We start from the raw sequence: 13300 nt of genomic DNA on the forward strand, positions 1-13300 counted from the left end.
CTATGTGCTAAGAAATTGACCAACCCGTTCTTGAGGAAAAGAACTTGAGAAACAGAAATGTTTCCCTTTAAAAGTGTTTGATGGTCCTCTAATTTGAGTACCCAAATTTCTGGAATAGGGGCCATGTTTCTGAATTCCCTGACTCAAACTTTTTCCAGCAGAACATGGGTTTGATATTTCAGCATTAATCGCTATTTTCGAAAGGCTTCCATTTACATTATTTTTGGCTCTCTTCTCTAAAAATAACTCTGCTCTGAATTTATCTGAATGATGACTAGCTGATACAGAAGGAATGGCAGCAAAATTTTCCACCTTGGCAGTAGATGACTCAGTGGCATAGCATGTGGAATCTGCAATCCAAAGTAATAGGTAGAAAAAGAAAATTCAGGTCAATATGTGATTTCAAACAATTCAAGAGACCCCAACTATATCAAGAATGGTGAGATGAGAGACTTCATTCATGTGAAATTGCACAGAAGATCAGAGAAGAATATATGTGAAGCTAAAACCTTTTGAAAAAATTAGTTCAGATGCTAGGTGTCTTGTGCTTATAGGGAGTGCTTCCTTTGTTTTATTACACTCCTCAAGCCAAGTAGCCTTTACCACATTGATGACACCACAAGCAGCTAAGTGTCTTACCTCTTTCTTTTCACTACAAATAAACAATCATATTTGAGGAACACTAATATGGAACTTTTGAATTTTTGGAATATGAGAAATGGAATTAGACAGTTTTCTAATTGTCGAGCAAGATACAGAAAAACTTGCCTATCGGAAGGTTCACCAATGATTATGTGAGTCAGTTTCTCACTAAGTGACATATGCCGAGTGCCCCCACCGTTAATTATCATATTTAGAAGTTTGCTTAGTTCAGCCTCAGAGAAACCCACAAGTGAAATTCTGCAATCTGACAAATAAAGGTCATAATCATCTGACTCTAAGTCATCAATGATGCAAGTGTCCAACTTCTGTTCATCCTTCATCAGTATCACTGCTGAATCAGTCCCCTCATTATTCACCTTAGTAGCATCAGAAAATGAAGAAGATACATTCTGTGACAGTGTAGCTTCTACGTCCCCAAACATTAGTGGTGAAACAGTTTGGGAGTTCGTATTACTCAACTCCTGGCATCTTCGTTCCTTTTGAGAACGTTTCACATCATTGCAAGAAACAGAATTTAATTGAACAGGGAACAAAGCTTCATCTAGACAAGCTACAAAAAAATACAGAAAAGTAAAATGCATGCATTCAGAGATTAAAATAAGGATAGTGGTATACAGTGTCCAAGAAAATCACATTTCAATCCTGCACAGATATACCTCTTCTCACAATAGATTGATCAATCCATCTGCGGGTAACAATATGAATATAACCCCACCGTCGTGCAACCATGTACTTATCCCCTTGAGGAGCGTATATACTGTCAAGGATCTAATGTTTCTCACAAACAACAGTAATATAAGAGAGAAAATTGACTATGACTGGGCTTTTCATATATTGCAAAAGACTAACAAACATGGTACCTCATGACTTATCTATCTGTACTACTGAGAATCAATATACAGCAACTGAAATGTCAACTGAAGTATAAAAACATGGATTTGTGAAAGAAAAAAACGAAAAGAGGATATGTCTGAAATTAAATGACTGCACTTTTTGGTAAGATCAGCTGAATAAGAGCCACCATTGTCTATAATCAACTTCTCCATCTCCTTTCTCTCATCTGTCAAGTTTGACATTATATACTTTGATTACTAATTATTATGAGGGAAATAATTAGAAGTTACTGCAAAAGAGGATCCAGAAGGCACACTAATTGCTCAAGCTTACTGATTTCCTATGTCAAAAGTCTGGGCATAGGACATAGTTCTGAAAAACATGATTAACCATTACTTCATGACTACAATTAATTATTACTTATTTTCCTAATTTATAACCAGACTAGGTTATTGTCTTAATATATAAGATTTTTTCCAGGCATACCTGCAGGAATTCTTGTTACGCAGATAGTCAAACCACTGAAAGGAAGAATCCTATAAGCCTCTTGTGGCACAACACGATGCTCAGTCCAGCATTGCCTTAACCAGCTCATTGTGACAATAGGCTTCTTAAGGATGTTTAAGGCCCACTAGAAGACATTCAAATCATTAAGTCCATTGTATGAAATATCAAATGAATTCAGGTACATATTAATAGTATGCAATAAAAACAAAATAAGAAGTGGGGCGAAAAAGCTACTCTAGGAACATATATACTTGTAAAATTTAATATCTTATAAACGCTAAGTGGAAAATGAGAACTTACTAATCAATTAGAACAAACATTTTAATTGAGTAAATCAATACTTAGCAGCATTACCTTCTTAGTATTTGCATAATTAGAACATCATAAACAATTTAAATTTTACTTAGTTTATGTCTAATGTAATGTGCAAGAAGAGCCCTTGTTCTTGCTAACAGCCAGTCTAGATTATGGTGGATATCTACCACAGGTAATATTCAGAGTAAAAAAAACCTGTGGACTAAAACTAGGACCCTATTTACTTGGTAAGGATGATAGAAAATTGGGAAATAAAACTAGATAAGGGATGGAGATACAGAAGACAAGAAAACAAAGATGCTTATTTTCTTGTTATTTAGTGGACAGTAAAATGGAGAGGAGCAAAGTGCTTCTTCCACTTTCCACTTTGGATGAACATATAGAGAAAAGAAAGTTGAAATTTTCTATGTTAAGTTGATTGGCTGATCACTGTTCTAAAAGCAAATCTTGTTAGGGAGGGCACACATCTACAATTTTATATATTTAACACTTGCAAAGGATAGACGAACTGGAGTTAGTTGGATAAAGTCAGATGCCAGGGATGAAACGGTTATATAATTGTTATTACACAAAGGAGAACCATGAAATAATCTATACAAGGCAGCAGCATGATACCCTATAATTTAAACACCAAATGTGCACTAACCTCAACTAAAATAGATAACTGTTAACACTAAATCTCAAGTTGGATTAAAGATATTATCCATATCGAACTTATTCTATAAATTAGAAAAAGAACTTAAAAAAGAAAAATAAGACTAAAAAAGTAAGATTAAGACATAATGCAAATGGAGAAGCTTAAAGATGCCCCCAAGTTGATCTGTAAGGAGTTTACAGTTCATAACAATCTTTAAGGGAGAGATCTTTGAAGGATTAAGTTGATCATGATCTTCATGACTTGATATTATCTTCTTCCTTGACTCTCCCTTAAACTGAAGATACAAGGGAATAAAGTCTATGAGTCAATAACATCATGATTTCGTAAGAGGTTGCAGAGTGAAATAAATATGTTAGGGTTCCATTAAGTACACTTGAGATTTGGAATTAATATTGAAAAAGAAATTGAGTGAAGTTTGATATTACACATCAGATTTTTATACATCTCAACTAAATTATGTGATTAATATGCCAGAGGCTGAAAAGCTAAGAGCAAACCAATTGACGCTCACATGGATTAGAATGTGAAATTGATACCAAGACAAGGGAGTTATTACCTATTCAAGGAAAGTACAAAAGGTTAGTTGGAAAGTTGCTACCTCATAGTCAAGAAACCTGATATCTTATTTACTGCAAGTGTGATCAGTCAATTTCTTGAGGCCTGTTAGGGTCATTAGACACAACTCTAAAGATTCTGTGATATATAAAAATTGCCTCAGCAAAAGTAACCAAGGTCCTATTCAAATTACGGGATATATTGATGCAGATTAGGCACACTCACCACAAACACAACATTTATGAGTTAGGAATGAATTAATTATCCTTAATGATATTAATCAAGGGATGCAAATACTATCAGCAGGAAAATAATAAATTTTAATTAATGCATATTGGTAATGAAAGCTTTATAGGGAGAGGGAGAGGGCTAACCCCCGCCTGCCTTTGTGTCTGCCCCTATGGATATCCTATCCAAACTATCTACATCAACCTACTATGTTCATTTAAGGCAAAACGATACCTTGAAAGAGCAAGCAGGAAATAGTTGTTACTAAGTCAGGAGGAAAGAAAGAATATCAAGCTATCACTCTAGCTGCATTTAAGTTTATCAGGCTCCAACAATTAATAATTGAATTAGAAAATGTTCCTATAAAGTTGATTAAGCTAGTTACATGATTGTCCACATTTCTTTAAAGCCAATGTCTTGGTAAGCATATAGAGAATCGTTAACACTAAAACATCACCTCATTTATAAGTTCCAAGGAGCAATTAGCAAGTTTGTTTAATAAAGCTTTAAGGTCCTAGACTTTGATACATTTGTAGCAAGTTGGGTTTTACAATATCACTGAACCAACTTGAGGGAGAATGTTTAGCAATAAACCTACTCGCAAATAAATATAACTTAAATGTAAACATACCAAGCTTAGGGATGTAGAAATAAATGGTAATGAAGTAATACATAAAAGTAAAGGGGGCTATTTTAGGAACCACGCTAATAACTTTTCCAAATATTGTCAAATATTGATTGCTAGTTGATTAATTCAAGAAATTACATGATATATATAATTTTTTCACACAAGATATTGTACATCATTAATATTATTATAATTTTCAAAAAAGAAAGAGGCACAACATGTGCACCTACAAATACCCCTACATATGCATTGTGTAGTAATTTGTGGCTTGCATATGTTTTTTAATACCTTAGTAAACATTCATTGACAAGATAAGGACGGACAAGGTCGAGCACAGCCTAGGCCCAATTGGCCCATTTTTATGGTGTGTCACGCAACGCCCAATCTATCACAGTCATGCTAAGCACGAATCATGACTTTAGGGTCAGCCGCCCATCATAGGCACTAGCCTAGTTGAGTGATGCCTGATCCATAGGCCCTTATTTATTTTTCAATAATAATAATACTAATAATTTAAAATTTTAAAATAAAAAATTAGAAAATAAAAAATCATAGAAATATTTTTATCAAATAAATATATATATCATGTTTTTTATTTTTCAGATATTTTTTTTTCTTTTTTCAAAATTTTTTCTTATTTTTTAGTATCTGAGTTAGGCTAGACAAAGCTCGAAGCTAGGCTCGACACAGCCTAGCACTGAGTCGTGCTGCCCCAACCAAGCCCCACATGGCACAAAACTTATCAAGTTACATCAGACACAACATAGGCAAATCAGGTCGCAAGCAACCCAACCCAATTGCCACGACTAGATTTTATCATAAAAACAATAGTAGAAATGGATGTAGTTATAATGAACAAAGATGAACAGAAGTAGTTTTCGAACAATGTCTAGTACAGAGTCAAAAGATTATGTTAACTTGTGTAGCAACCTATGCAATAATTGATCATCCAAACTTATCCCAATTGTATCTTGAATGCTAGTCAGGGTAACCATAGTGAACATAAGATGGATATGAACTACGTCCGCATCATGATCTCCACCTCCATGACCTTGTGTAGCAGCAAGAGCTACTACTTCAGATGGAGACTAGTAGACGATAGATAAGGATGCAATAGTAGTGCAAAACACTCAATCCAAAGTTTAACAAAGATGTTAGTGTGGCATATATATGTACTGATAGAGTAAAGCATTGTGTGAGTTATCTAGGTGGGACAGGAATTGTACCACTTGAAGTTCTTCATGTTCACAGCTTAAAAATTGGGGATCCATGGCGACCGAATAATATATAGTTGATTCATCCCACTAACCTGGGAGTGGCAAAATATTCCTTTACTAAATGACTCTCCTTCTAAGTTTAAAAAAAAACAGACAGTTATGAGGGAAGAACACAGCATACACATGGCCATGCTTATAATCCAAACCATGCTAGCGGAGCAACATGGAGAAAATGACACTGGAAAATTGATTACAGCATAAAAAACACTATTAAATGGCTACTGAATAAACAATTAAATAACATAATGCAAACAACTAACAAATTTTATGGCAGTGCGAATGAGAATAAAATAAAGAAAAGGGAAAGAAAAGAAAAGAGCAGTGGCAAAACCTGAACAAAAAAACTTATTTTCACATATCAAATAAAATTATTAAAGAAGTAAATGTGATTTTAGAGCATACTTTGTACTTAGCAGCCAATACATTCTTTACTATGACAAAATTGACATCCTGAGATGCCTTTGTATGCAATACCCCTCCCATAGCAGTAACTAGCTGCTCAATCTGAATCTGATGAAACAAATAGTAAGATATAATGCAACTTGATAGTGGATAACAAATACTCTTAGAAACTTGGAATATAAATAGCAAATCCACAGTAATATTTAATCTAAAAAGAAAAGGAGAGAGAGAGTATATGCCGTTCAGCTAGATTGTAAGCATTATAACCTGGTATAGTTTAGTGAGAGAAATTCTGAAGTTCAGCACACAAGGTCAGCACAATCCAATGTATATATACCAGTCCAATCAAGGGCCACATGATACATGGAATGTTGCATCCAAGATTTTCCTATTTTTATATCATTTATCAATTGCATTGCACAAATGTGCAGTGAGGTCAGAGACTATTTATTGATGTATGGAACACCATATAATTGAATCTAATTTTAACATTGGCAAAGATTTAAAGTTAAGCTATGTTGTGATCTAACAAACTTGAATAAGTTGTACAGGTAGCTCAACAAAGGAAGACCTAATAAATCAAGTTGACTAGATACTAAGCAAAGAAAAGCCCTAATAGGTCAGCTAAACCGGATACTAGGTGGAAGACTTGGCAAATTGAGAACACCAGGCGGAAAGTCTAGACAAGTCAGTGGACTGGTCGATAGATCAGCGATCAAACGTTGAATCAAGTCCTGGGGTCAAAAAATCAGATGCTAAACACGTAGACATCAATCGGACTAAGGATTTCACGGGAAATCCTAAGTCAAGATTGAGATAGTAAGAACTGTCCAAATTTACTACTTTTCATATTATTGTGTTAACATTGCGATGCAAGGATTGAAACTTAAAAGCTGTCAGAATCAATGGACTCTGGGCGCCCGGAATGGATCTAGGAGACCGGAGGTCCGAGCGCCCCAAGTAGATCCAGGTCCTCGAACAATTCGAAACCCACACGTCCAGATGAGGTGGCACGCCCTGGTTGGGTAGCACACATAAACTTCTAGGTGCCCGAGAGGGATCTCGGCACCAGGGAAGGGATAAAGTCAATGTGGAAAATGTTGGTCAAAGCTTCATCCAGATAATGCCACGATAGCCGTTCAAGCACTCGGAAGGGATCCAGGCACTCAGAGATGACTAAGTCACCGAAGGCTTCAGATCGGATAGGCTGAGACACCCTAAGCAGATGCGCCTGGAGTATCTTATAAAAGACCTTCGAACAACAGGCTCAAATCATCATTGTCTACCCCTTCTTCCAAGTGCTTCACTCACCAAAACATTGCTTTGATAACCGCGCTTTCCTTTGATTCTTAATTGTCAGTAAAAATTGTGTTTTACTTATTGTCTTTCGTACTTGATTTTGAAAGGGGACGGTAAACATGTTACCGTTCCTTGACTTTTATAAAGACGAGTCTCTTTCTCGTTGTGATAGAGAGACTAATAGTGAATTGTCCATCGTAAGCGATCAACAATCGCGAGCCTTGGACTAGCAGTCGTTGGGCTATGAACCCGGTAAAAAACAAAGTTGTTTTATGTGTTTGAGTTATTTCTGCTACTATCTTTTAAATGAGTTTTTGAAGAACGAGAGTTAGCGAAAGGGCACTCTGAATTGGTGCAACCACCATTCAAGTAATTTATTTTTTTCTTGTTTTTTCATTTTTCTTATTTCTTTACCTCCACACTACTAATTCAAGATCAAATCTTGATATAGTTTTCCTCATTTATTTTTGAATGCAAGATCTGTTTTGATGGCCCATCAAGAAGGCTACAACACAGCTCGACTACCTCTTTTCTCCTACAAGGACTTTGGCTACTAGAAGAGTCGAATGGAGTACCACCTCAAAACTCAGGTGGAGATGTGGATAGTGATTCAAACTAAATTTACTATCCCCACCGACAAAGGAGTCCCGCAATTCGACGACAAATGGGACCAACCAATAAAAAAAATCGTGCCAACGCTAAAGCAACTCAAACTCTACAATGTAGCTTGACTAAGGAAGAACTCAACCGAGTCGAACCATTCATCAGCGCAAAGGACCTTTGGGGCAAGCTAGTTAGCTACATAAAGGGATCTCCGACGCATAAAGTAAGCGTGATTTAATTTTGAATGCACTGTGCAACATTAAAATGCAAGAAGGTGAGTCGACAAGTCAGCTTCACGCCCGCACCCAAAACCTCCTCAATGGACTTCATGCAATCGAACAGCAAGTGGAGAACCGCGACATAATACGGTATGCACTCAAAACCTTTCCTCGGAATACCTTATAGGCATCTGTGGTAGATGCCTACAAGGTTTCCAATGATCTTTCAAGCATTAGGTTAGATAAATTATTTTCTGAATTTGAGTTTCATGAACAGAACTCCGCCCATGATGACCGGTCATGGCCGGTCCCAAGCCCGGATAAAGGAGGAGGGTTGCGTTAGGTTGCCAGCCAGCGTCAAACTATGGCAAATATTCAATGAATGAATCCATTAAACTATTGTGCTAATGCTAGGTTGTTCCCCGGAAGGAACGCGTTGTAAGGTCCGACTGTAACGTCTCGGCAAGAACCACTACATCTCCAGAACTCGGGTGTAGTGATAAATATGCAAGAGTTCGCGTTACAGGGTCCGACTGTAATGTCTCAGCAAGGACCGCTACATCTCCATGAGAACTTGGGTGTAGTGTTAAATAGGCAAGAGTTCTCACACCATAAGTTAGATAAGAACAAATATGATAGGAAAACTAATAATCTAAGATTTGGAACATGGAATATAGTAACTCTCACTGGTAAATCAATGGAGGTAGTAGATATGATGATTAGGAGAAAAATTAGTATTTTGTGTGTACAAGAGACAAAATGGGCAGGCGAGGAGGCAAAGATGATAGAGAACTCGGGTTTTAAGTTATGGTACACTGGAAAGAGTAAAGCAAGAAATGGAGTGGGTATCATTGTAGATAGTTTGTTAAAGGATGAAGTTGTAGGAGTAGTTAGAAAATGGGATAGAATTATAGCTCTTAAAATAATAGTGGCGAAAGAAACTATGAACATAATTAGCGTATATGCACCACAAGTAGGATTAGATGAAACTACCAAATCAAGGTTTTGGGAGGACTTAGATGAAATATTACAAAATATTCCACCAAATGAAATGATTTTAATAGGAGGTGATCTAAATGGGCATGTCGGAGTGAAAAATGAGGAATATGAGAGAGTACATGGGAGTTATGGGTTTGGAACGAGGAATGAGGAAGGGAAAACTATATTAGATTTTGCGATAGCATATGATCTTATATTAGCTAATACATTTTTTAAGAAAAGAGAAGAACACTTAGTCACATTCAAAAGTGAGAATAATAAATTGCAAATTGACTTTTTTATTGTTAGGAAGAAGGATAGAAAGATTTGTAAAGATTGCAAAGTCATCCCTGGAGAAAGTTTAACTACCCAACATAGGGTAGTAGTGTTGGATATACGCCTCAAAGATAGTATCAATAGAAAGAAAATATATACAATTCCTAGAATTAAGTGGTGGAAGTTAAAGGATGAGAAACAAAATATATTTAAGGAGAAGGTAAAATACAAGCATTAGGTGAAATATACAATGACTCTAATACAACATGGGATAAGATGGTATCAAAGTTGAAAATAGTAGCTAAGAGTGTACTAGGTGAGTCAAAGGGACATGCACCACTAAGTAAAGAATCTTGGTGGTGGAATGAGAAAGTACAAGAGAAAGTGAAGGAAAAACGAATTAGCTTACAAGGAATTATATATTTGTAAGAACGTGGAAAACTTAAAAAAATATATAATAGCCAAGAAAGAAGCTAAGAAAGTAGTGAGTGAAGCAAAAAATGAAACTTTTGAATGGTTATATCAAAAATTGGATACAAAAGAAGGGGAAAGAGATATTTATAGAATAGCTAAAGTGAGAGAAAGGAAAACAAGAGATCTTAGCCAAATAAAATGTATTAAAGATGAATGTAATAGAGTATTAGTAAATGATGGAGAAATAAAAGAGCGGTAGAAGAGGTATTTTCATCAACTTTTTAATGAAGGTTTAGGTGACCAACTTAACTTAGGTAATTTAATTAGGTCAAATGAACATAGAAATTTTAATTTTTATCGTAAAATTCAAACTTCAGAAGTAAAACAAACTTTAAATGAGATGCACAATGGAAAAGCCGTTGGACCAGATAATATTCCAATAGAGGTATGGAAGTGCTTAGGGAAACAAGGTATTGAATGGCTTATAAAATTATTTAACATGATATTGAAAACGAAAAAAATATGATAAGTACTTTAGTTCCCTTATATAAGAACAAGGGAGACATACAAAATTGTGCAAACTATAGGGGTATTAAACTAATGAGTCATACTATGAAACTTTGGGAAAAAGTAATAGAAAAAAAATTAAGGAGACCACAGTGACAGAAAATCAATTTGGGTTCATGCCTGGAAGGTCGACAATAGAAGCTATACATCTCCTTAGACAATTAATTGAAAAATATCGGGAGCAAAAACAAGATCTACACATGGTATTCATTGACTTAGAAAAAACTTATGATAGAGTCCCAAGAGAACTTATATGGAGAATTTTAGAAAAGAGAGGTGTTAGCGTAACATATATTGAACTAATTAAGGATATGTATGAGGATGTAACGACCAGAGTAAAGACTTCAGGCGGAGTAACTGAAGTATTTCCAATAAAGATAGGGTTACATCAAGGATCAGCCTTAAGTCTCTATCTTTTTACACTAATTATAGACGAACTCACTGCACACATTCAAGACACAGTACTGTGGTGCATGTTATTTGCAGATGATATTATTTTGGTAGATGAGACACGTGAAGGAGTAAATGCTAAGCTAGAATCTTAGAGGGAAACACTAGAGGGGAAAGGTTTTAAGCTTAGTAGATTAAAGACAAAATATATGGAATTTAAGTTTAGCAATATTAGAAGTAATGAAACAATTGTTAAGATAGGAGAGGACGAGTTGCCCGGAACCGAGAGATTTAAATATTTAGGATCATTTTTACAAAATGATGGAGGGATTGAGAGAGATGTCTTACATAGAATACAAGCAGGATGAGTGAAATGGAGGGGGGCGTCGAGTGTTTTATGTGACCGTAAAGTACCTCTTAAACTTATAGGTAAATTCTATAAAACCGCAGTTAGACCTGCTATGTTATATAGAGTTGAATGTTGAGCTATGACTCGAGCACATGAGCAGAAGATGAGAGTTGCAGAGATGAGGATGTTAAGGTGGATGTGTGAACATACGAAAATAGATAAAATAAGAAATGAGAGCATTAGAGAGAAAGTCGGAGTTGCATCTATTGAGGACAAACTCCGAGAGACACGTTTAAGATGGTACGGAACCAATAAATGCTCCAGTTAGGCGATGTGAAACTATGATAAACATGCATATCAAACAAGGAAGAGGAAGACCAAAAAAGACTTAGTTAGCAACAATAAAACAAGATAAAATTTATTTAAATATAGATGATGATATAATAGGAGATAGAGCTTAATAGCGTAAAAGGATTCATACAGCCGACCCCACCTAGTGGAAAAAGGCTTGGTTGTTGTTGTTGTTGTTGTGAGTTTCATGAACAGACTAATGCACGCTCGGTCGAGAAAAGAGTTGCTTTGTTTGCAAGAAAAATCAAGAACAAGGAGTCAAAGCTCAAGTCTAGAATCAAACCAGAATCTAAAGAAGAATTGGGAAGATGACGAAACCACCTCTGAATTAATCAACTTGGTCTAAAAACTTTTCAAGAAGAAGAAGGGCTTCACAAATCGGGAAATCAAAAAGGTGATCTAACTAAAGAGAAGAAGTCTGAGTCCAACCGAACCACAAAACTCAAGTCCGAGGTGATCTACTACAGGTGCAATCCTTCCAGGCCAAATGCCCAAACACTAAAGAAACCAAGAAGCAACAAAAGAAGAAAGTCCTCAAAGCAACTTGGGGCGAGTTATCTTCAGAGGAAACAAACGAAGAAGAACGAATTCAAACGAGCTTCCTAGCATTACCAGCAAGAGATCAACTGGCCTAGACTGAATCCGGACCCGAGTCCAAGACCGAATTCGCAGTCGAGTCAGAGTCAAGCCACGGATTCGTAACTGGTTCAAAAGGTCAAACCATACTATAAGTTCTACGTTAATTGATAAGTTGTATGATATGATTTCCTGTTTAACTAGAAAACTGGCTAAGTCTAATGTTTGGGTTAGGACATTCATTAAGGAAGTCGAATCCTTTAAGGAGAAAACTAACTCAAGTTCCTCAACTGATCATGTTCAAAAGAGAACCTCAACTCAAGTCCAACAGCTTGAGGAAGAGAATTCTCTCTTAAAAAGTCAAGCTAAGGAACTAAAAGGCTAGTTGGAACAATTCACATTGAGGTCCAAGTATCTTGACATGATGCTTGGAACTCAACAAGTCATATACAACAAGTTAGGACTTGGATTCAAAGCCAAGACTCAATATAGATCATACATGTTTTTAATGAATTGATCTACTAGAAACCAAATCCAAAGGTCCCTAAGTGAAGCTTGATTAATCAAGCTGGACCAAATCAATATTGGATCCCCAAGAATCAAATTCACTACCTAGATAAACCATATCAAGGTGGTTCAGGGGGGAGCTAATAGAAAAATAATTTTTCCTACTAATGCATGATTGTTTGATTTACTGCTTTAATGTTACATGCCTAATTTATTTCTTGCTTAATTTAGAATGGTTAGATAAGGATTTACGCTTGCTTGTCACTTGCCACATAGTACTAGAGTGGGTGAGATGATAATACGTTAGGGAAATTTGGTCCAAGTAGTCAAGTGGGATAAGGAATACCCTATTTGGTTTACTTAGCTAAGTGAAACTAACTGAAACTACCTCGCCACATCCTAAACTAGTTAAACCACAGTTTTTCAAGAAGTAGGTTTAGTGTATAATTTCTTAAAAAGGTTGTCTAAGAAAGTGGTCATTGCTCCAATACTCAACAAGATCTTTGTGTCTCACCAAAAGCTAATTTTTGAAATGTGCACTTAACTAACAGCTAAATTTGAATCTAACACAAAATCAACCAATCTTAAAATTCAAACTAAACTAATAAAGATAAAAGGAAAAACAACTCACAACATCCATAAGACTACATTGATTGAAAATCTAGAAATTGGTGAGATGAATCTAGGGCTTAATTAGAAATTAAC

General features: G+C 35.8%; 1 protein-coding gene across 6 annotated transcripts in view; it reads right to left on the minus strand.

The window, feature by feature from the left end:
- The window catches only part of LOC122041020 (DNA topoisomerase 2-binding protein 1-like), a 32862-nt gene that overhangs the window by 4855 nt on the left and 14707 nt on the right, over positions 1 to 13300 (minus strand). For all 6 annotated transcript variants that reach the window (XR_006128781.1, XM_042600543.1, XM_042600542.1 and 3 more), the window contains 7 exons: positions 6068 to 6175; positions 1984 to 2128; positions 1632 to 1723; positions 1320 to 1413; positions 769 to 1213; positions 510 to 652; positions 25 to 350 (listed from right to left, as the gene is read on the minus strand). Coding sequence is in view for 5 of the 6 variants with exons in the window: in XM_042600543.1 (XP_042456477.1) it covers positions 25 to 350; positions 510 to 652; positions 769 to 1213; positions 1320 to 1413; positions 1632 to 1723; positions 1984 to 2128; positions 6068 to 6175 (1353 nt within the window). In the remaining variant the exon portion in view is untranslated. The remainder of the gene's footprint in view (positions 1 to 24; positions 351 to 509; positions 653 to 768; positions 1214 to 1319; positions 1414 to 1631; positions 1724 to 1983; positions 2129 to 6067; positions 6176 to 13300) is intronic.

Source organism: Zingiber officinale, chromosome 2A, assembly GCF_018446385.1.
Source record: "Zingiber officinale cultivar Zhangliang chromosome 2A, Zo_v1.1, whole genome shotgun sequence".
NCBI lineage: Eukaryota > Viridiplantae > Streptophyta > Magnoliopsida > Zingiberales > Zingiberaceae > Zingiber > Zingiber officinale.